Source organism: Gastrolobium bilobum, unplaced genomic scaffold (assembly GCF_033153095.1).
Source record: "Gastrolobium bilobum isolate Gb01-03AN ecotype WA unplaced genomic scaffold, APGP_CSIRO_Gbil_v1 utg2897, whole genome shotgun sequence".
NCBI classification, from domain to species: Eukaryota; Viridiplantae; Streptophyta; class Magnoliopsida; order Fabales; family Fabaceae; genus Gastrolobium; species Gastrolobium bilobum.
The window spans coordinates 133,890-157,072 of NW_026895454.1; the positions used below are offsets into that span (position 1 = coordinate 133,890).

A 23,183-nucleotide genomic window follows, 5' to 3' on the forward strand; every position below is an offset into this window, starting at 1 on the left:
TTTTTCGTTACTAAAAAAAAATAATGCTTTCGTTGAGAGTTGAACTCAAGACCTCCCGCTTACTAAACGGGTGCTCTAACCAACTGAGCTACGAAAGCGTTGACGTTAAAAATTATGTTTATTTTATTAATTTATTTATAGTCACTAATTCTTATTTCTTTTTATAAAGAATCTTACTTAAAAGCAAACTATAAAGTGAAAAATGAATATGTAATTAATTAATTGATAAATATTTAACTCAAATTGAATGAAGCCATATAGGACACTTTTAAAAGCAAAAAATTGTTAGGATAGGTGAAGTTTAGGTGAAAAATATTTGATATTCTATCAAATACAAGGGGATTCTATGCTATCTTCAGTAGGAGATAAAATATAGAGCTTCCGGCCCATTGGTCCCCCAAGACACAAAAAAGTAGAAAGAGAAAGAGGAGAGAGAGAGTGAGGAAAAAAAAAAAAAAGACCATGGAATAAAATTCCCTTCAGTAGCAACCTAGTAGGTAATCTTACACAAATCCCAAGTGGTGTGACGTAAGAAAAGGCTTTTGTTTTAGATTTTTATAGGGCTTTTAGAAAAAATAATTTTTATTTTTTTATTTTAGAAGAATTTTTTATAAAAGTTAAAATTATTTATGTTTTTATAAAATAATAAATTTTTGAAAAAATATTAGGTTTTTACTTTTTTCAAAAGCTAAAATTTTTAGTTTCCAAAACAAGTAAACTTTTGACTTTTTTGTCACTTCTATTTTTTTTTAAGCAGACATCTAAACCAATTTAAAATAAAAATATTTTTATTTTTATTTTTAGAAAAAAAAAAACTCATCCCAATATACACTTGCTAGCAAATACACACTAATAAGCTGATAAATATTTGACATTCTGTCAAATACCAGAGATTCTAGGCTTTCTCTAGTAGGTATTCCTACCCCAACTGCTTTAGTGATGTGGCATAACGAGGGTGAATGATCCTATTGATATAATTTTTAATTATTAAAATAATATATTTCACTTCCTATTTATGTGGGATTAGATTGTCACATGTCGCAAACGAAAAATATTAGAAATTGTACCAAAAAAAATAAATAAAAAATTTAGAAATTTAATTTGAGAAAAAATAGTTATAATTTAAGTCGTGACTAATTTCATAAGATTAATCCCGTACACTTTTCACATGACAATGTTATAAAATTAGTCACGATTTAAATCATCATTATTTTATTTTTTCAAATATGTATCGAGACAACACGTGGCAATTCCGCAGAAGAAACGTGTGTATGCAGAAGTTACTGCATTATATTGATATTATCTTTGCCATCTATATTATTTTGTCATACAAATTAGGTTGAATTTAAGATTTACCTATGGCTAACAATATGTGGTTAAATTGTTAAATCGATTTAACAAATGGTTAACACACAGTTTTATAGGTCTTTTTAGCACCCCCTTAGTATTAAATTGTTTTTTTTTTAAATTATAAATTTTGCATCAAATATTATATATTAAATAATAAAAAATTCAATAAAACTTTTTATTACTCAATCACTAACTTACTTTATTAATTTCAATTTTTTTAAAGGAAGTATTAAAGTGAACCAATTAACATTTTTTTTCTTTTCTGAGCATCCATTTAGCTATTACTAAGGCTGTTCTGTTAGGCTTTTGTAAGGATAATTTTATTTATTTATTTTATTAGTTGCCTAATATATGGCTGAACTCATATAATAATTTTCTAACTGTTTATACATCTTATGCTCTAATGAACGGAAATAACTTATTGATAGATTGACCTCACAATCCCAAGTTATATTTGAACAGCACCTTCTCTATGAAGTTTACTTTGAAAGTCTGGCTTAACTTCGACACGAGAGAATATGTAAATGATGATGATAATGTACCCCCATCATCCGCATTTCTAAATACAAGAAATTCACAGAAACCCCCTTAATTTTATTGCATGAAATTTTGCACACAAAAAAATTCCCATCCCCTATAAATGCAGGAAGCATGAGGGGGGAAGAGATAAAATGTCCAACAAAAAAAAAAAAAAGGTTTAAATATTTCTCCTACTACACAAAAAGAATTGTCTCATATAGCAAACACAAAACTCAAATGGGACCCATAAACAGGAGAAAAGAGAAAAAAAACAGAGATAAGACTCACCTATGTTTTGTGTCAGCAGAAGACACAATTCTCTCCGAGAGATATATAAACCCCCCAAAAAAAAAGCATCAAAGAGCTCAGCACCTATTCCGCAGACAGATAATGTTTAAGTAGAGGTTCATACAACCGCTCTATACATTTTGTGGCCTTATGTATACTTTTCTACTATACCACACCAACCACTAAAGCTCTTAATCTCTTATGCCTCTAATACACCTACTCCGCCCTACCTCCCCAGTGGCAAAAAAATAAAAAATTGCAAGAGAATCAATATGGTGTCTCCATCCAGAACATATGGTTTGGCTGCTCCAAAACTCCTTGGTCTTCTCTAAGGCTGCATTAATATGTCCGAGCAGGCAGGAGACAGTGTGTCAATGGAAAGGTCACATTAACGAGATGTGACCAAAATATTATAAAAAAATCGAATATCACCATGGTTCACAAAATAATTTCCTTAATGATTAAGAGAACCAACATAACGAAGCACATGATAAGAAGCACCGTAGCACACGTTACAATGCCCCCCTTTTTCTGAGTTCTCTCTGCCTGCATGTCCCGGAAATCAAATAATTACCATGGGAGAAAAGAAATAAAGAGGACAAGAGGGAAGCTAGAAACAGTCTAAATAAAATAGTAGACAAGGAAGAGAGGTGGGACCTTCTGCAGCTGTTTAAGGCCATCCTCAACTGTGGTAGCGACATTCTGAATGTTGTAGTCTATTCTGTCAACAATGGTTCCCTATATATAAAGAAAGTCAATTTTTAAAAGGGTGCGGAATTTAGAAAGTTTTCAGGAACAGTGACCAAAATGTCACTGTTCATCAAGTTTTTTACCTAAATGCCACGCGAACAGTGTTATTTCCCAATCTGTCACGGGGGCAAGTTCGCTACCCGATGTAGCGAACTCGATTTGCTGACGTGTCACGTTTCTAGTGGACACCAAGTTCACTACATGAGGTAACGAACTCCATCCTTTTTTTTTTTAAACTGGGTACTTGTTATCCACTAGAAATGTGACACTTCAGCAGACCGAGTTCGCTATACCGGGTAGCGAACTTGCCCCCGTGGCTAGGGTTGGCAAAACGGGCCAACCCGGCTCGACCCGGCCCGACCCGCATTCAGCCCGAAAAAAATGAGTCGGGTCGGGTTGGCTCGAAAAAAAAAATGAGCCAGAAAACCCAACCCGGCTCGACCCGAGCCGGGTTAGGGTTGGCTCGCGGGTTGGCTCGCGGGTTGGCTCGATAATCAGCTCGCGGGTTGGCTCGTAAAAAAGCTCACGAGTTGGCTCAAAAAAAGCTCGCGAGTTAGCTCGAAATGATGCTAGTGGGTTGGCTCGCGGGTTGGTTAGCTCAAAATATTGGCTCGCTGGTTGTCTCGCGGGTTGGCTCAAAAACTTTAATTTTTGTGGTTTGTTCTCCTGTATAAAATTATTGTATTTTGCAGTCCAACTACAAGTAGAGTAGTTTACAAAATCCAAAAACATTAAATGAAACACAAACCACTCCACTAATCACAGGAGTCATTTATCATGATTTTCTGAATTACTCTAACTCACGATAACCATAAAACGTATATAAAGCCAAAAAATAAAAAATAAAAGAAATCCATTATATATTTCAACGATAAGCATCTAAAATCAAAAGTCAATCATGAAAAAAAAGGACCTGCAAAAGCGACCAATATAGTAAAGTCCATCAGTGGAGAATCCATCAGTAAAGTCCATTGTATTTTATTAAAAAAAAAAAAGAGTAACCCGCGAGCTGGCTCGTTTGAGCTCGGGTTGGCTCGGGTCGGGCTAAATCGAGCTGGCAGCTCATTTTTGCCAACCCAACCCGGCTCGTTTTGTGCGGGTTACGAGCCAACCCGACGGGTTGGCTCATTTTTGCCATCCCTACCCGTGGCAGATTGGGAATAACACTGTTCGCGTGGCATTTAGGTAAAAAACTTGGTGAACCGTGGCATTTTAGTCGGTGTTCCAAGTTTTCAACTCCCCACAGGAGGAGGGTATCTGCTGACCTGGTCTATGACTAGTACTGATAAATCCTTCATAATCTGAGCAAGCTCGTTCACAGATTCCACAACCTATAAAAGCAAAGAATAAGAAATTTGTAAGTTAATCAAGAACACTACATAAAGTCAACATAAGTCATTAATTACAGTGCATATGCAACTTTTTCTTACCTGTTGGATCTCCTTTTCTCTTTCTACTGTGAATGCTTCACTTTTTTTCAGCTTAGCCATCTGATGCTCATTAAATACCTACATATATATAATTTGATAGTATCAGCGATCAACTGTTAATATATATTCAACCACAGCCAATACTGGGTATGACCATATGGATAATAGAATTTGTCAATTAATGTTCCAGTGAATGAATGGATCATAAACAGATCGAGGATAAAAATATTAGCCCACCTCCCTCCTTCTCAAGAAGGACAGAAGTGAACCAAAAAAGAAAAGGAAAAGGAAATACCATACTATCCAAGTCATCATCTTCAAATCTGGATTTACGTCCATTTATGTTCATCTCTAGATCAACCCCATCTTGACCCTGCATCATCACAAAATGATAATCGAAAGCTTTAAAACAAAATCCATACGTTATTTAGTGATATGTATAGTATGAGGATTGAGATAATCTCCTGAAATGAGACACAGAGCAAAGAAGTGAGTGAGGTAAGCAGAGCAATTTCCTTTAGTTTATTCCTTCAAAACAGAAGACCAAGTGTCCTCCATCACTTGTTCACTGTTAGCTTATTAAAAAGAAATCACTTGCCCTCAACCCGACCAAAAAAGTGGCAAGACATGAGAGATGCAGTTTTATACAGTAAACTAAATTAGAATTGAGGGTAGAATTTAATGAGCCAAATTGAATTGCAGGATTATGTTACTTTTTATATTTTTTTAAATTGTTGCTATAAACATACTGTACAAGTAAAAAAGTAAACACCCGGGAAAAAAATTGCCAACCTTTTTCTTCTATTAATCAAGGAAAAAAAGTAAACCAAAAAGCTTTTCCCTCACCTCTTTTTGCTGCCTGAGGCGCTTCAAATAAGTTGATTGTTTCTTGCGGAGCTCTACAGAGAGATTCTGAAGGTCAGTAGCAAGAGAACGCTGCATGCGATACACACAAAATAAGAAAATGTTGAACAAGCTACAACTGATTGCAAGGTTATCGAATAAGACAGAATGACATGAAACACATGTTCAAACATAAATATTAAACAGTTGAAAGTCAAGGGACCATCATAGACAGAATATCATGGATAAATGACCCAGCCAGCTTTCTTTCTAAGAAAGACAGGAAATGAATACAATATTTAGCAACGAAGTGAATGAACACTGGTCTTTTCCAACCTAATATGGGTACAGAAATCAATGCATTTTGTAGAATATTTCTCCATCAATTCTAGAAAAGAAGGGGTAAAAGGAAGATAGATGCTCATAAGTTGGAATCATTTTTCTATTAACTCGGAGAATCTTCTAATTCGGAGCAATTAAAAAAGGATCATGTGTATGCTTGCCCTGACCATGCAACTCAAAGCAAGAGAGTCCGGATTATTTAACAAAGCACAAAAACTCAAGGGTGACTTCAAGAGAAGGGTACGAATTAAGCCACAAGAAGGATATGGGTGGAGAAGACATGGAGAGGGAGAGCGTAGTAGTAAATAGTTATCATATGCCTTTCACTGATCCCCTCCTTGCTGCCAAGTGCTCTAAATAGACCTTCTGATTCTAAGATGTAGCACACTTGACTGCCAGGATAATAAAACTTGAAATGACTATCTGTTAGCTCATAGTTGACACATGAATATTTTTTATTTTGGCAGGGGTTGTTTATGGGAACTTGATATAGTTCACTGAGCAGCACTAAGCAATAGGGTACCATACAACTATTTCTGCTGATATGTGTTTTATGTGCAGTCCTTTGGAATAAGTTGTTTGGTGTTATTGGAGAATATTTTCAAGGGTTTAATAAAAATAAGGAGGCCAAATTTTGTGACTGCAGTTTATGCAATTATTTGGTTGAAGCAAAATGTGTGCATCTTTAAGGGTGTCTACATGCCCTTGGATATGTTATGGGATGGGATTGTCTTTGAGGCTTCTCTCTGCACATCCTTAAGGATGCCTATAAGCCCATTCATTTATGGTCTTTATTGATGTCACAGTTATTTGGATGGAGTTTTCATTTGTGACATGTACAGACTGGATATCATTATTGATTTCTAAGTCGCTGTGGATCTTTGTTTCCTTTTACATTTTATGTATTGGAGGATATCTTCCCACCTCCCCGACTCATTTTAATTTCTCTATCTTTTCTCTGATAAACTTTCTTTTTCAATCCCTTAAAAATATAAAAACAGTAACGATAGCAGTGATACCATGGAAGAGTCTCATGTTTAGTTCATGAAGAGCCCATATAGATTTCGAGTTGAATAAAACACATTTATTCTTATGGGCCAAAAACAAAAAATCCATCTTCTATTATCAGTATTATCTGATAGTTCGGCACTGATACCTGCACATTTTTCATGACATTGGAATCCTCAGATGGCCCAGTAGCAGATAGTCTCCGCAATCTCCTCTCTGATCTCTTTATTAAGTCAGTTATCTCGTGAGTTAGCGACTCAATAGCATGTTGGTCTTCCTTACCATCTCCAAATGATGGCATTAAAGCCTTTGCATGAGTCTTGGCCAACTCTGCCATCTTTGTGCGTGCACGTTGCACATTTGCTGATATTTCTTCAGACACATCCACCCACGCTGGAGGTAGCCCCACAGTAATTGGATTTAGACCCTTACTGCATCCATAAAAAAAATAAAAAATAACCACCATTACCAAATCTTATATAACTTGAAACATGTGAAAAACAAAAGACAGAGAATTGAACCCTGCATAATATTTTTATAATCAAGTGTCCAATTTTTCATGGTAATTCTAATTCCCAAATCTTTACTGATAATCTTAAAGTGTACCATACACTAATATTCTGAGCTAAAACTCCTTGCAATTATGGCTTCATGTTTGAAGTTACAAACTTCAACAGTAAATGTGAGAACTCCTACATATTAATATAAATATAAAAGAAACCAATGAAATAAGCTATGGATCTAGGCATTTTGGACATTTGATCCATAATGACATGCATAAAAACAAAACATTGTAAGATCTGAGAAGCGGACCTTGAATTACCGGGATCGTCGGTACTAAGCGGAGCGTAAGAGCGACTTGGATTGAGAAGGGAGGTGCTGACCAATTCGATGACGGGGCCACCGCGGGAAGTGGTGGTTGACGACGGCGAAGAGGTGGACGGAACCCGAACACTCTTCAATGCATCTCTATGCTTTCTGAACAGCAAAGTGCGATTCCTCGACGCCATTTCAGATCCCAATGATCTCAAACAACACACGCACACCCAACCTCCCTCCTTTCGTAACAGTCAAACCAGAAAGATGAGTTAGATCGCCCGTCACGTGATCCAACTTCACCACGAAACGAACAGTCACGTGCCTTGCACCAATGTTTATTATTACTAAATAAAAATTGAGAAATATTGTAGAATTGTGTCATTTAAAAAATGAGAGAAATATATAAATTAATATTTTTTTATTTAAAATTTAAATTAAAAAAATCATCCACTTTATTCCTCATGCTTTCTAATGTCCGTGTCTAACCGAGTTTTGATCTTAAAAGGCTAAGCCTGTGTTTAAATGTATCAGCCTGACCAAGCCTGTTACCTGTTATGAATAGAATATAATTATCGGCCTGTGGCCTGACTTATTTATAAAAAATAAAAGTTTGGTTTAGCCTGTTAAAAAAAAACAAGACAACAAAAATTTCTCCAAACAACACTAGTAATTCTATAAATATTCATAAATCTAATGTATATCCAAACAACATAATATAGAACAAAATTCTTAAAAAAATCTGTTTAACCAATAAAATGGAGTGAAATGGATTAAGGAGAAAGAGAGGAGGCTATTACAAGTAATATAAAAATATAAAAAAAAAAAAAAATTAATATACTAGGTCAGCCTAAGAGGCTTTAAGGCCGAGCTTTTAAATTGGAGCCTGAGGTCTTTTTATTAATTGAGCTTTTATACAAGTTCAAGCATAGTTCCAACAATTAATTTTAGACATATAAGCTCAGGCCTTCTCGAGCCGAGCCAAAGACCCTTGGTTCATTTATCACCCCTATCTGTGTCTTTCTCTTATTTAAAATGGCATAACTCTATGTGTTTTAATAAGCCTTTTAAAACACATAAAGTTTTGTCATTTTAAGTAAAAGAGAAAAACAAGTAATATAAAGTGAGTGATTTTTTTTAATAAAAAATATTAGTTTATTTTTTTTCTCACTTAAAATGACATAATTCTATAACCTTTAAGAAGATAAAAAAAAAATTCCATAAAAATAAGGGGAAAACATTTGTCTTCAATTTGGGATAACATATTGTTACTAACAAATAATGTTACTACCAAATAATATAACTACCAATGGTATTACCATATATTTTTTTGGTAAGCATAAGGGACTAGAAGCCCCGAGAAGAAAAACTACATAGAAATATCAGAAGTAGACGAAACTAAATTACTCCAATCAGCCTCAAATAGTTGCACCAGTTCCTTAGGATGGTGCATGAGTACTTGGAGACCATGAGCTCCTCTGAGTGCAGCCTTTGCGAGCTAATATACGCAAGCATTGTTCTATCTGTTGGTATAGTTAAACTTGACCTCCCAATCTCTTCTAACCCACCCTTTAATTCTACACACCATACGACTGTCATTTGGTTCGTTTGAGGGGCTACGTAGAACATTAAAGTTATCCAATGACTGTTATTATCATATTTTATCCGTTGATTTCCGTTAATCAATTATTAATTCACAATAAATAATAATCATTGATTGACGAAAATCAACAATTAAAATAGGCTTTAATGTTTCTAAAGTGAATGTAGATAAGTTATCTACATTCGTTCCCAAAACAACGTCGTTTTGGGTTGAAAAATTAAAAAATTATAATGAAAAAGACTAGTATAACCCTGAAATAAATTATAATACAAAAATACCTTGATTTTTGCCTCAAAACAACGTCATTTTAGGCTCTCTGTAGATAAGTTATTTATATTGACTGTAGAAAAAGTGAACCCATTAAAATATGATAGTAACATTATTTAGTAGTAACAATATCTTATTCTTTAAAATTTAAATTAAAAAAAGCGCCTACTTTTTACTTCCATAAATTCCATCATATATTCTCTCACGTATGTTGTACTAAAAGAAAAAAGGATATGGATCCTCTCATGTTTTAAATAAACATGATATGATAAGGTGGAGAATCATAATTATACAAAGGTGGATTAATGGTAATAAAGAAAAAAATATATATTAAAATAGATAATTATAAAATTATAACAGTTGATTTATCTTTATAAAATTATGATCTTTTTACATGATCATATCATGTTTTTTTTTCACATTAAAGGATATATTTAGAAGAAAAAATGACACAATTATCTATTTTAAAAATGAGTTATATACTTCTTCTGTCACTGTAGATGAGAAAAAGTGCAACAACACTTATTTTCATCAGGATACGCGTTCGGACCCTGATGATTTTTTTAGGCCAGGATACGACCCCGTATCCTAGTGTTAATAATTTGCTGCAATTTTTCTCATCAGCAACGAAAGGAGAAGCGACCAACCCTTTAAAAATACAAACACCAAACTCTAAAAATAAATGGAAAACAAAACTAAATGCGAAAAAGAAAAAGAAAAAAAGGATATAAATGAACAGAGGAAAACGTAGTTGGATTTCTTTGGGGTGAAATTCCTCGACATCTTCATCGTTCTGTTGTTCCTTCCTCAACAAACCCACCACAAAATCAAAAACCCTAATCTGTGAGATCAGAGAAGAGAAGCTATGGAGGGTGATTCATCTTGGAGTGCTCGTCTATCTTCTGCCTCTTGGCGCTATCAATCCGCTCTTCAATCTCGATCAGGTTCATCTTCTCTACTCTTTTTACGCTTCCACAATTTCTTGCCTATTATTTTCAATTTTTCCCTTTTGTTGTTTTCCTTCTCGTGTTGCTTACTTTATTCGTGGGGAGGACGAGATGTCTATGACAAAAAAAAAAACAAAAAAAATGCTTAACTTCAGAGACTCTGCACTGTTAGAATTTACAAATGGGGTGGGGATTAGGTTTTTACATGTTTTGATGTATGTAGAAGAAGAAAAAATAAAGACACAACTTAAAAATTGATTTTTTCCCCCTTGTCCTCACTCGGTAATTCGCTGAACTTAACACCACAGTTATGTTTAAAAGTTGTTCAGCTGATAGTTATTTTATTTTTTTTAATGTTATTTGATGTGTTTTGATTATTGCTACTGGCAGAGAAATGCGAATTTTATGAAATATTAGAAGCATAGTTTCCCTTAAAAGCACAATCCAAATTGTCATTTGGTGTCTCATTTTCTGTTGCACGGTGTCTCATTTTCTGTTGCACGGGATAATTATCAATGCAATTTTAAATTGTATGGCTTTACTGGAGAGAAGAATTTTCTGAATCTTAAGATTCTCTTCTCCCCAACCCTCTGCCCCCTTTCTCCTCTGAATTTTCACGTTCTGGTGTTTGTTATTGTTTATGTTAAAGTATTTAATATTGGTTTCTCCTCTTGCACTTATTGATGTGAGATTTTGCATATATGTAGATATGCTCATGGGTTTTGATGAAAATGATGTGGACGATGATATAAGGGAGGAGTTTCTATGCCCGTTTTGTTCGGAGTATTTTGATATTGTTGGATTATGCTGCCACATTGATGAAGAGCATCCCATGGAAGCAAAAAATGGGGTATGACTACTTTCATTTGCCTTCTACCGTTTTTCTAAGCTACTTCCGGGGGTTTCCTGTATTTGCTGTCTAATAGATGCTCAATTAGTGCATAGCTTTAAAGTTTTTGTTCATTTCCACGTATCTTTCTCCTCCTGTTTTGTATAGATAAAGTCAACTTTCAAATTGAGAATAATAATAAGGTGTTTAAATTGGAAAAAGGTTATGCATTTTTTTAGTAAGTAGTGGGAAATCAATAGTTTTGCTGATAACAGCATTTCTGTATGCAGGTATGTCCAGTTTGTGCATTGAGAGTAGGGGTTGATATGGTAGCACACATAACCCTACAACATGGAAGTATATTTAAGATATCCTTTTGTTTTTGAGTTAAATTTGGTTTTGCCAATTCTTAAATGGTTATTAGTACAAAACTTTTCACCTAATTGCCGGTTTTTTGAGCATTTAGTAAGTCAACTTTTATTACATTATGAGATATGTTTCCAAAAAGTATACCCTTTTATGGTTAATTGAAACAAAAAACAAATATGTTTAGACCCAACCCAATTACTTGGTTGAATTCCTTAACTAGTGAATACATGCAGCGCAAAAGGAAACCACGTAAAGGTGGATCTTATTCAACACTATCTTTATTGAGGAAGGAGCTGCGAGAAGGAAATTTGCAATCCCTTTTTGGCGGGTCTTCGTGTTTAGTGTCATCATCGAATGCAGCACCTGATCCACTGTTGTCATCATTTATATCGCCTTTAGCTAATGAACTTAACATTTCTCAGCCTCACTCGCAACCTGAGACAAGATCATCCAAGAAATGCTCAGATGAGACTGTATCAAGAAGGTATTTCTATTTCAATTTTGAATTTTTTGAAAAAAAATTGCAACTTCCTTTTCATGGAATTCTGCTCAATATTATGCTAGTATTCCTGTATGAGTTTATCATGCCATACTGTTCCTATCTACTGTTTTTCATGCAACACTGCAATAGAGAAAATTTTAGGATAAGAAATTTTTAGTATCATTCTCGTATTGCAAAATTCTAGGATAAGATTGTATTTACTAAGATGTTTTTTTCCTCCTTATCCTCTCTTACACACACTACACATGCCTGAAAAGCTAAGGGACCTATTTTCTCCCACTAGTACCAACCATGAGATGTCGGCATGTTTAATTTGTTTGAATTTATTTATAGCTTCCAGCCTGTTGAATTGAACATTCTATTTCCTTTCTCTAAATCTTTTTTCTTTCTTTTCAGTTTATTTTGACATTAATGTTTCTGTAACCTTTCGCCTTCCCAACCAATCAATTTAGTGCCTTGTTGCAAAACATTCATTCTAAAAATAATACATCAAGTGGCACATGTTCGGTTGTCTTCTAGTATCTCTTAGCTTCAAACATGACATGACTAATATTTCTGTACAGAAATGTGGAGTCATCAACCCTTTCAGTCAAGGATAAGGAGGAGAAGGGAAAAAGATGCGAGTTTGTTCAAGGGCTGTTGCTGTCCACCATGCTTGATGACAATTCATGAAGGAAATTCATCAGGATGGCTGCTTCAGTGGCGGGCTAATTCACAGATGCGATACCTGCAACCTATGGTTTGTCTAGTGAAATTGTCTATGTATTTGATCAGAGTGGAATAAGGAGTGGAAAATGAATGTAATGTATGTATGTTGTATGTGAACTGATGTTTTTAGCTCAAGAGTTTCATATCCTTTAATTTCAGATCGTAAAGCTTAAATGAAATAGATAAAGTTCCTCTCCTACTGCAACTGATTTTTGCATATGTTTAGAACTTTGACCCAGTGTTCAATCAGCTTCTTCCTCCTATATTTCAGTTTATTTTTTTTGTGATTTCTCGAAGTCACAGGAAATAACAGGGTACCTCAACATCGCATATACCTGCAAATGTGCCAGCACACAATGTGTTTTCTTTCTTAAAAAACAAAACAAAAAACCAAAAACAAGAAATCTCAAAAGATGAGAATTTCATTTTGAAAATTATCAAAATCGGTGTCCGCTGCTGGTATAATGAGGGAAAATTTTAGAGACAAAACAACTAATGTATAGGCTTGTGATTGATCCTTGCTTGCTGGGTATTTTCCCAGTGCTGGTGACATAAAAGGAACAGTTTTGGAGGATCAGTTTGAGAGGAAATCATGACATGCCATAAGCTGTAAATTCTGGGGCAAAATATTCCACTTCGAGACCAATAAAGGGGAAGAGCCTACCGTCGGAACTCCGCATAACTATAGGATGTGGTTTCCTCCAAAGCCTTCAAATACGATAGTCACCATTCTTATTTAAAGGGTTGCTTAGTTAAACATGTAGTAGGAATGTGAAAAATAGAAGTTACAGATAATTTTTAACCAGAACTAAGACAATGCACGGACACTATTCACACGAAACTCGACACGTTAATTCTAAAAAATGGCAGATTTCAACACGTTGGGACACGTTTTGATATTAAATAATATTTTTAATATATATAATCTAATACATATAATAGTTCATAATAAGTCATATAACCAATCAAATATTCAAATTTCATAACATAAATATAAAAAAAAAAATAAAAAAATCGTACCTTTTAATTTTTCATGTCAAATTTCATAACAGAAAAAAATTGATTTATAAATAATTTTTTTTATTTTTAATAAAATAAAACTAAGAATAAAAAAAAAACGTGTTAGAGCATGTCAGAGCGTTGACCACGTGTAGAAAAAAATTGACTGTGTGTCGAAAAAATGTGTCGGAGAATTGACCACGTATCCTAAAATATTGACAGCATGTCGGACGTGTCCATGTCGGACACGCACGTGTCCGACACGCATTTGGCTTGTCCAGATATCTGAGCTAAGACACACAACGTATAAAAAGTTTTATTTTATTTTCTACTTTATGATATTTTTATCAAGGATTTAATATTTCATCTGTCACATAAGTTAAGTTATCTCTTGTTATTCCAAAAGGATGTGGTTTTGAGGGTTGTGCGAAAAATAAAAATAAAAATAATAAAAACTAATATAATTTTAAAAGAAAACTAATATTACACAAATATCTTTCTCTCAATTTATTAAACCAAACATGCCAAATGATTTTCATTTCAAATGATTCCCATTTCCATGTTTTTTTTTTTAATTCAACCAAGCAAACTGTGAAGCTTATTCTTGATCAGCTTGTGCATGAGCGCATAAACAAAATAAACTCTATAAATGTTTACCAAAAAAAATAAAATAAAAAATAAATAAACTCTAAAAAAACACATAGGCAGCCTTGTTGTCAAAGGTAGTGAATCATATTTCATATGTATAAAAAAGTGAATGAATATTCTTGTCTTTCTGAACTCCTAACAATTGCAATAATGCCTAAAGACCTAATCGTAACCACTGTGACGAGATTCTTGTGTCCAAAATCCTCTTCACCACATCTCCTACAAAAGAATCAAAGCAAGATGAGCAGCAACCTTTAATCAGACTCGTTTGCCAACCAGCCATTAGTTCAATGTGCGGACACACGGATGGGGGAGGCACAGTGCAAACCTCACTCTTCTTGTGCTCAAGACCACAAGCTGCTAGTATGGTGTGCATAGAACTCCTTGTAATGTCCTTGGAAGTACTGTGGCCTGAATCAATAAAATAAAAGGCATTTTGAAAAACTCAGTGAGATGAGCAAAAAGCACTTCAATGGAATCATGATGCATTTTCCCTGTTATTAGAAATCATGATGGAATATTATTCCAATGCTTGATTGAAAAAGGATTATGCACAGGTACCTCAATGAAGGTTCTCTTCACATGACAGGAAAGCCTGTCTTGATCTGGCCTTGTGGTTTGATGGTCATGTACCATGTCTCTAAAGGTGGGGGAAGGTCCCGATTGTGGCAAAAAGCCCTCCCTCCCCATATGATGAACGGGAAAAAATGGTAAAAATAAAATATTGGTAACTGATAGAAGAAAAGCAATACTTACCTAAATCAATATTTTGAGACAAATTCTTCAGGTGGTCTTTAACCATCGACTGCAACTGTTCCATTGCAATGTGAAAGTTACTCTCTTCTCTGACAGCAGGGAACAAGCTACCATCAGTGACAACGTTTGATCTGCTGAACTGATGGACTTGTTCACAATCTGGTACTGGGGGTGTTCCCATAAGTCCAGGCCATAATGCCCCATTCTGCATTAATGGAGAGCTATTGTTGCACAATCTCTCCTCAAAAAATGTATGGTATGATGTTCCCACATCCTGTGTCCTTGCATACTGAGTGGCTGTTTCCCTACTTTGATCAATTTGAGAGCTATGTAAGTTACTAGTTGAACTGGTAGCTGAAATACCATTAGTTCTGCCAGTTGCAGAGGTCATCCTATCTATTGAAAGTAGCTGATGAATTTGACGGTGTATCCAACGTCTCTCTGATAAAGTTGGTGCCCCTCCAGGTATTGGAGAAGCTCCTTCGACACTTCTGCCAGTAAACCTAGAAGATGAAAGATGCCCAAATCCTTGATTAAAAGCTGCGCGGGGTGAAGAAGTCAAGTTGAGGTCTATACTTTCTCGTACATGTTGAAGAGGGGGTGGTCTAACAGGCATGCTCTGGGTTGTTATCCTTGGATCAGCAACACGTTCTTGATCTTGGGAATTTGAAGATCCCAAAGCAACTGGTCTACAACCATCACAATACCAATTACCTTCAGGAACTTCCCGCCCCAAACCAACGCAATATGTGTGTGCTGGGGAATCGCAGATATCACAGAGCAACATGAGGCCATCATCTCCACCTTGATGACACTCTGAACAAATAACATACTCATATGGATCAATGTAGCTCCTGAGTTCTTCTTCAGAGGGCTGATAAACCTACATTTGAAATCAAAACGTTTTCACTAGGAACATTAAATTGAAGAAAGTGCAAAAGCTATGAGGAAAATTTCAAATACCTGGTCACGTTCAGGAACTTGTATCACCACTTCTCTTAAATCAATCCCTGTCGATGATCGTGCAGGCTTACTGATTGTTTTGAATCTCTGCTTACACAAAGGGCAGCGAGATTCCACCTTCGCCCACTCCATAATGCAAGCAAAACAGAAATAGTGAGTGCAACAATTTAGTACCCCCCTTACTCTTCTTTTATCTTCCTCAGACAGACAAACCCCGCAAACCTGCTTTCCCACCTCACTTTTTAAACCCTCCACCTTTTCTTTACCCTTTCTACCTTGTGGTTCTTCTATCTTTTCCTTACCCTTCCGACCTGGAGGCTTCCTCTGCTGATGTAGATCTTCATGGACTCCAACCTCTTCATTTTTTGTTAGGAAGGATGAACTCCTCAAGTTATTTCGCAAGCTTCCACACAATTTCTTGGCTTCTCTCATCTGTTCTCTCTCTTCTTCAGATATGGTATACTCAAAATCTGATGATCCAGAAGACACAAATTCTGAATCTGAATCCGCGAGAAGCAGCCTTCTCCTCTTCGGGGCATCTTTTTTCCTACTCGTTGTCTTGATGGCTGGGCAACTATCTATAAAACCATCTTCATTGTCATATCTTACTTTCCTCCTTAACCCTCCATTCTTTCTTTTTTTGTTTTTCAAGGGTTTCTTTGATGCTCTAGAACTCCGCCTTTTTCGACCTCTGGTAGAAGCCACAGAGGCCCTTTTCTGTAAAACCTTCTTGCCCATTTTCATGCCATTATTTTTCTTCTTTCTCCCCCTCAATTCTTCTTCCTCATCTGAATAATCTTCTTCCTCTGGCGTAAATTCATCATCCTCGTCGTCAAAGTCAAAATCCTCATCCTCATCCTCTTCATCTCCATCTCCCTGCTCTTCCTCCCCTTCCCATTCTCCATCTCTCTCCACCTTCTCTTCCTGCTCCTTCACCTCCTCCTCCTCTTCCATCTCCTCCTCCTCCTCCTCCTCCTCCTCTTCTTCTAGTTGTTCTGCATGTGTTATCCTTCCCCTCTTTCGTGTGGTTTTACTTGCATTTTTTTGCTTACCCCAAACACCATTTTTGGCCTTTGACCTATTGAAATTTCTCACTCCATGAATTTCTTCCTCCTCCTCCTCCTCTTCCTCCTCCTCCTCCTCCCCCCTGGCTTCTTTGTCTTCCTTTTTCTCCTCCCCTTCTTCTTGTTCTGCATACGTAATCCTTCCCCCCTTTCTTGAGTTTTTACTTGCATTTCTCCGCCGACCACAAATGTCATTTTTCACCTTGGATCTATTGAAATTACTCACTCCTTGAAATTCCTCCTCCTCCTCCTCCTCTTCATCCTCCTCCTCCTCCATAAAATTTTCAAAACTCTCCTCTGATGCACATCCATCTAACGAGGAGCAATAATAGTCAGATACATCTCTATCTTCATCTGAAACCACATAGTCCTCATCCGAATCATCAGAACCGCCCTCCTTTGACCGAACCTTTTTTCTAAAAGTGCGTTTGCCACTAACCTTTCCTCCCCTTACCATCTGTTCTCACACACAAACAGAGCCAAAAAAAAAACACGCTAATATATCAGAACCCCATTCAAGTCAAGAGCTAAAACATTAAAACCTTCGCAAACAACAAAAAAACATATCAAATCAAATCATATATATGATCATAAATCTCAGGATTCTTGAACCCGATTTTCCCTTTTTAAGCTCAACTCAAATGGGGTATTAAATTTATTGCTATCTAATAAAGTAGTAGCAGCATTCACAAATTACCGTTATCACGGATCTGATTTACCAATTACCAATTAGCATAAACATAATATCAAAGAAATTAACTACAGAGATCCCATAATTTGTTTCACCATAAATTAAGTGGGATTGTGCCAGCTAAGCAAAACAATACCGATCAATCCGAGCATGGAAAAATAATCAATAATTAGGAATCATTTACCACGAATTTCAGCTGAGAAAGGACCTTCCACACAAAAAAGGAAAAAAAAAAAAAAGAGATAAAAGGAAAAGAAAATCACATGAATCAAAACCAGACAACAATAAAAAAGGAAAAAAAAAAAGACCCAGTTTAGAATTATATATTTATTGAAATTAAAACACGAGATAATACATAGTTGAAGTGGGAATCTTCTAAAGAGAGAAAACCAGGGACCAATAGAGAGAGAGAGAGAGATAAAGGAACGGAGAAGATAAGGATTGAGTTACCTGCGAGAGGAGGAACCAAGCAACCTCAAACGATTAATTCGCTTTCCAAATTTCAGATTATGCTTCTTTCGGCAACTGAGGTTTTTGTTTCTTTGCTTTTTTCTTTTTTTTTTTCTTTTTTAATTGTTTATATACTTTCTTTCTCTCTCTCTTTTTATTTATTTATTTGTGCATTGAATTGAAACACAGTATTTTTTCATTTGTAAGAACGTTCAAATGGCGTCCGCATCTCTGCGACCTGCTGAAGGTTACGCTTAGAATTACCAAAATACCATCACAAACTCTCTATGGACGTTAAAACTGTAACTTCATTTTACGTCATCATTAATACTTTCTTTCTTTCTACCTTTTCATGTATAGAATATGTCTTTTTTTCTTTTAATCACTTTGCTAAGTTGCAGAGGAAATTTAAGTTACTCAAAACTTAATAACCTGATAGTATCAATTAATCAGACAATGTAACGAATAAAAGAAAAAGGAGATAAAATTAACCTCACGATACCTGCATGATGTTGCAATAGTACTTAGAAGGGAGAAGAAAATTAAGCAACAAGATTGGAAGAGACCCTAGGAGAGAAAACAAAAGAGGAATTTAATAATTTTCTTCTGATCCTCTTATTCCCAGTGAACAATTTATAGGAATATAATTTCAACAGATATAAAGAAATGTTAATTTGAATAAAACACTAATAATATTTTTAAAATGACTACTGAAAAAATAATTTAAATTATTAGGATAAAGAAAAACTTGTATAATAAATAAAGGGTTTGTTTTTGCAGATAAATTATCTACCGTAAGTCTAATACGACGTCGTTTTGGGGCAAAAATTATGGTATTTTTGTAATTTTAATTTATTTTAAGGTTATTATAGTCTTTATAATTATAATTTTTTAATATTTCAATTCCAAAATAACGGTTTTAAAAATAATACAAATAATTTATATGCAGTAAATGCATAAATATTTTTCTGATAAATAAATTAGAAAGCGGAAAGCATTTTTTTGCGATGCTCACATAAAAGTAAGTGAGTTCCATTCCAAAAATTAAAGAGAAAAAAATTAATGAGGGTCACTTAATTAATTTGAGTGTGGCAGATAAATATTTTCTGCAATAAAAACAAAATTTAAAGTTTATTATTAAATCACTCATATAGAATAATTCAAATTATAATTAAGTTTGAGTTTATAATAAGGGAAATGTTTTTCTTATGTCGTTGGAGATAGATATCTAATGTTAGTGAAACAAAATTATAAGAGAGACTCACAAATAATTGAAGGGAAAAAAAAATAGAGGTGGGACCCACCTTTGTTATGTGTGTGTAGGAATTTGGTTTATCTCATGTTGAATGAGATAAATATAACCCTTAAAGGAAAAAATTATTCTTATGCAACATAAGAGTAGTTTATCTCCTACAAATTCATCGAAAATCATGACATTTTTTTTTTCTTTAAATGGCAGATCCCATCACATATACTGTCTACAACATGAAATAAGATCTCTTATGCGACATAAAATTAAATGAATCCTTAATTAAAAGCATTTTTCCGCCTACCAAAAAAAAGAGTAAAAGCTTTTTCCTATTGACGATAATACCCTGGTAGAGAGCAGTTCAACTGCATCTGACTTGGAAAACAATTGAAGACTCTGTGCATATCTTATCACCGTACACGTGTCAACGTTTTTCGTCGAATCAGAGATACAGAGTGAGAGGCAAATACTAGGGGACGGCAGCGTTTCGGTTGAAAGAGGGAGAAACGCGTTGGGTTTGAAGATGAAGAACACGTGTAGGGTAGATAAGGGAAAGAGTAAAGAATCAAATGGCTGTTTCGTTAACAACAATAATAGCTTTATTACACCACCCACTATTTTGCGGAAACAAAGAGCTCCAGCGTTAGCGATTGCACTAGCTTCCACTCTATGAAACCACCTACAAGCTAACCTTGCGTTTAGGCATCACGTCCTTACGTACAAAATAGATATTGTATTTTACCACTGTTATTTTCACCGCTACAATGTGAATCTCAGGCTTTTCTTTTTCATTTCTTTTTTAATTTTTTTTAATGTTTCCACAGTTAATATACATAACGTATGTTATCTATATTTACTCCAAAAATAATATCATTTTGAGTCGAAAGGTTAAAAAATTATAATGAGAGAGTTTATTATAACCTTAAAATAAATTATAATTCTAAAAATATCTTGAATTTTCGCACCAAAATGATGTCATTTTTAGCTAAGTATAGATAACTTATTTACAATGACCGAAAAAAAAAAAAACCCCTTTAAAAAATGTTATTTCTTATTCTGAACTCATGCACAGATGAAACTGCGAATCAGCTCACAAAGCTCTATTATTTTGAGTCGAAAGGTGTAATATCTCAGAAAAATAATAGTAATTTATAATACAATAAATTAATAATAGTAATAAATTATAAATTAGTAATAATAATAATGGGTGATAAATTGTTATTATTTGATTGATCATTATGCTTTAATGTTTGATTATTTGATTGGTAATGTTTGATTGGATTAGGATGAGTCAACAAATATAAATTGTTTAGATATGATGACTTAACAAACATAAATTGTTTAGATATGATGACTCAACAAACATAAATTGTTTAGATATGATGAGTCAGCATTGAGTCAGTAATGTATAAGCCCTAAACTTCAACTATAAATAGAGACCTAGCCTAACCAAACAAATTCACTCTCCTCTACTACTCTCTTTCTCTTCTCACTCCAAAAAGTTTATTTTAATTATTTCCAATCTTTATATTTTTTTATCAACCGGTTCTCTGCCCCAAATTACTCTTTTCTTCTAAAAGTTAGCGAAAACGGAGACCAGGTAATCCTAATCCCTAGGTATTTTTAGATTATATTTTATGTCAAATTTGGTATGTGTAATCCTAATCCTTAGAAGTGTTATGTTAATTTTATATGAATTTTGATAGGATAATTATGATCCTAAATATATCATAGGGCTATCTTATATGAAATATATTGCATGTAATCCTAATCCCAGATAATTGTGTTGACCTGTATATATAATTACGTTCCTTATAAATTCGATTTTGTTAATAATTACTATCTGCTAGATGTTTTCTCAATTTGCTTCTGTCGAACTCGGAACTGCATGTATACACCTCGCTGCAAATTTCCTTCAGTTTCTGTGCAATTCTTTAAATTGAATTCAAATTGTCGTTGCTTTTATATATGTAAACATTGTTCACAAAACAAAACTCTCCTTCTCGATTTTTGTGCGTCACTTTCCATTAAATTAGATGCCTGATTGGTTTCTTTCAATTTGCAAATTAATATGTCCTTCACTTTTGCTTATATGCATATATTTGCAATGATATTTTTCTCGGTTTACGTGATCAACCTATTTCAAATACATGCTTTCAGTATATGTTGTTAGTTACAATTGTTTCTTTTGAATCCCGTGCTTTATTTTATAAATTGAGGCACTAAAATATATATATGTTTTGATAAATTAGAAATTAATTGTTAGTTGCAGAAAATAGATATTACATATATTTGAAATAAATTGAGGAATTTTGTTATGTTTGTATAAAAAAAAATTAATAGTGGGAGGATAGCTTTGGGATGGTACCTCCCAAAGTGATGAACACAACTTTTGGGCTTTATGCCTCCGATGTGAAACTGATGTGAAAATGATTATATCCGTTCTTCCCAAAGTGGTGTCTGGCAGGGTTCCCCGGGATACTAGTAGCAACTTTGGGAAGAGGTGTGCACACTAGGAAGATGTGAATTGATTATGGCCAAAGTGATTTGTTTGTGACTGGCAGGGTTTCCCGGGTCACAGGGTAGACTGGCAGGGTTCCCCGGGTCTACCATGGTTCTCTTCCCACTAAATAGACTAAATGGATTAAATAAATATTAATATAATTAATAACAAGTTGACATTTGATTCGAATTTTTTGAGTTATATTATTTTATTGGATTATCATGAGTTACATTCTTTTTGTTTATTTATTTATTTATTTATTTATTTATTTGTATATCGGATTTGGATTACCAGCTTTGCTAACTTTTGTGTTTGTTTAACTGCAATGATCCTTCACGGGGGAGCAGATTTTCAGTGAAGCATGTTGCAAAGGATGGGGCTAGCTGTGGGCAGCGAGGATCACGACTCGGATATGATATTTCTAGCTAGTTTCTAAGTTTAGAAATTTTATGAGATTTAAATAAATGTATAAGACATATTTCCTTTATTTAAACTTTAGTCTTTGGTTTTATTTTTAATGTAATAAATTTAGCCTTGCACCTGTCCATAGTACAAGTGCGGCGGTAACACTTTCCAAATTTGATTATTTTGAACTTCCGCTGTTATTTACAAAAATTATTGAAATTATTTATGCTATTATCAATTGTTAGAATTTGGGGTGTTACAAAATGGTATCAGAGCCCTGAGTTTAACTTGGGTTCACATTTGATACTAACTCAAGGGATCAAAGATCCCACAGTTAAATAAATAAAAAAGAACATAAATAATAAAATAAATTGAAATAAAATAAAAAAATTAAACGTGAGAGATGGGTAGTGAAGGGTTATTTTCTTGTCCTTTAAATAAGATTTATTTGAAATTCTAATAATTGCATGTTTGAAATTATTTTGTGACTTGTTATGTGATTTATTGACTAGTAAATTTTATTTTAGCAAATGAATAGAATTTTCTATAGGCTAAAAGGGTTTCTTCTAGATGTAATTTTTTTTTTCTTTCTTTGAGTAATGATGAATAATGAAATTCTTATTATTTATTTATTTAAATAAATTGGTTTATTGTTTGAATTTAAATTGCATTATCTGATACATAATACAAATATATGAGATGAGGAAAGTGATAGTTAGAGTTGACTATGAGAACAAATTCAAACACTTAGAATTTAAAAAAAAAAAAAAAAAACATACGATCAGGTATTATACCCGTCGTAACACTAGAATGGCTGCAAACAACGCTGTTGCTGAAGAAATGGACCGACGTCTGAGGGCTATTGAAGATCTTGCATTAGCACT

General features: G+C 34.2%; 3 protein-coding genes and 1 non-coding gene across 9 annotated transcripts; 1 reads left to right on the forward strand and 3 right to left on the reverse strand.

Annotated features, from left to right (window-relative positions):
- Positions 1–24: 24 nt before the first annotated feature.
- TRNAT-AGU (transfer RNA threonine (anticodon AGU)) lies at positions 25–98 on the reverse strand. Its single transcript has one exon. It is a non-coding gene; the product is annotated as a tRNA-Thr (tRNA).
- Positions 99–1,987: 1,889 nt separating this feature from the next.
- LOC133312561 (syntaxin-43-like) lies at positions 1,988–7,540 on the reverse strand. Of its 3 annotated transcripts, none has more exons than XM_061513785.1 (8): positions 7,344–7,540; positions 6,679–6,961; positions 5,184–5,273; positions 4,633–4,710; positions 4,338–4,415; positions 4,173–4,238; positions 2,815–2,895; positions 1,988–2,703 (listed from the first exon to the last, which is right to left on the reverse strand). In XM_061513785.1, the coding sequence occupies exons 1-8, from the start codon at positions 7,538–7,540 to the stop codon at positions 2,596–2,598; spliced, it is 981 nt and encodes a 326-aa protein (XP_061369769.1). In that variant the 3' UTR covers positions 1,988–2,595. The 3 variants fall into 3 exon arrangements, with proteins under 3 accessions (XP_061369769.1, XP_061369776.1, XP_061369782.1); XM_061513792.1 differs by having other exon boundaries at positions 6,679–6,957; positions 7,340–7,540; XM_061513798.1 differs by having other exon boundaries at positions 7,354–7,408.
- A 2,446-nt stretch (positions 7,541–9,986) lies between these two features.
- On the forward strand, positions 9,987–12,758 carry LOC133312515 (protein DEHYDRATION-INDUCED 19 homolog 3-like). Of its 2 annotated transcripts, XM_061513730.1 has the most exons (5): positions 9,987–10,160; positions 10,871–11,013; positions 11,283–11,360; positions 11,589–11,845; positions 12,427–12,758. In XM_061513730.1, the coding sequence occupies exons 1-5, from the start codon at positions 10,082–10,084 to the stop codon at positions 12,533–12,535; spliced, it is 666 nt and encodes a 221-aa protein (XP_061369714.1). In that variant the 5' UTR covers positions 9,987–10,081; the 3' UTR covers positions 12,536–12,758. The 2 variants fall into 2 exon arrangements, with proteins under 2 accessions (XP_061369714.1, XP_061369720.1); XM_061513736.1 differs by lacking the exon at positions 11,283–11,360 and having other exon boundaries at positions 11,595–11,845.
- A 1,521-nt stretch (positions 12,759–14,279) lies between these two features.
- LOC133312496 (uncharacterized) lies at positions 14,280–18,278 on the reverse strand. Of its 3 annotated transcripts, none has more exons than XM_061513713.1 (5): positions 18,143–18,278; positions 17,016–17,458; positions 15,938–16,946; positions 14,975–15,857; positions 14,280–14,629 (listed from the first exon to the last, which is right to left on the reverse strand). In XM_061513713.1, exons 2-5 carry the CDS (start codon positions 17,456–17,458, stop codon positions 14,373–14,375), a joined length of 2,592 nt encoding a protein of 863 aa, XP_061369697.1. In that variant the 5' UTR covers positions 18,143–18,278; the 3' UTR covers positions 14,280–14,372. The 3 variants fall into 3 exon arrangements, with proteins under 3 accessions (XP_061369697.1, XP_061369688.1, XP_061369705.1); XM_061513721.1 differs by having other exon boundaries at positions 14,295–14,437; positions 14,547–14,629; positions 15,938–17,458; XM_061513704.1 differs by having other exon boundaries at positions 15,938–17,458.
- Between the last annotated feature and the right edge of the window lie 4,905 nt (positions 18,279–23,183).

Coding starts and splice junctions, on each gene's coding strand:
- LOC133312561 (XM_061513785.1), bottom strand. CDS start 7,540: ATGGCGTCGAGGAATCGCACTTTGCTGTTCAGAAAGCATAGAGATGCA. Junction 4,239..4,337: donor GAGAAAAGGAGATCCAACAG/GTAAGAAAAAGT, acceptor TTGCTTTTATAG/GTTGTGGAATCTGTGAACGA. Junction 2,704..2,814: donor GCCTTAAACAGCTGCAGAAG/GTCCCACCTCTC, acceptor CGGGACATGCAG/GCAGAGAGAACTCAGAAAAA.
- LOC133312515 (XM_061513730.1), top strand. CDS start 10,082: ATGGAGGGTGATTCATCTTGGAGTGCTCGTCTATCTTCTGCCTCTTGG. Junction 10,161..10,870: donor CGCTCTTCAATCTCGATCAG/GTTCATCTTCTC, acceptor GCATATATGTAG/ATATGCTCATGGGTTTTGAT. Junction 11,361..11,588: donor AACATGGAAGTATATTTAAG/ATATCCTTTTGT, acceptor ACTAGTGAATAC/ATGCAGCGCAAAAGGAAACC.
- LOC133312496 (XM_061513704.1), bottom strand. CDS start 17,458: ATGGTAAGGGGAGGAAAGGTTAGTGGCAAACGCACTTTTAGAAAAAAG. Junction 15,858..15,937: donor AAGTTCCTGAACGTGACCAG/GTATTTGAAATT, acceptor TTTCAAATGTAG/GTTTATCAGCCCTCTGAAGA. Junction 14,630..14,974: donor GTCTCAAAATATTGATTTAG/GTAAGTATTGCT, acceptor TTATTGATTCAG/GCCACAGTACTTCCAAGGAC.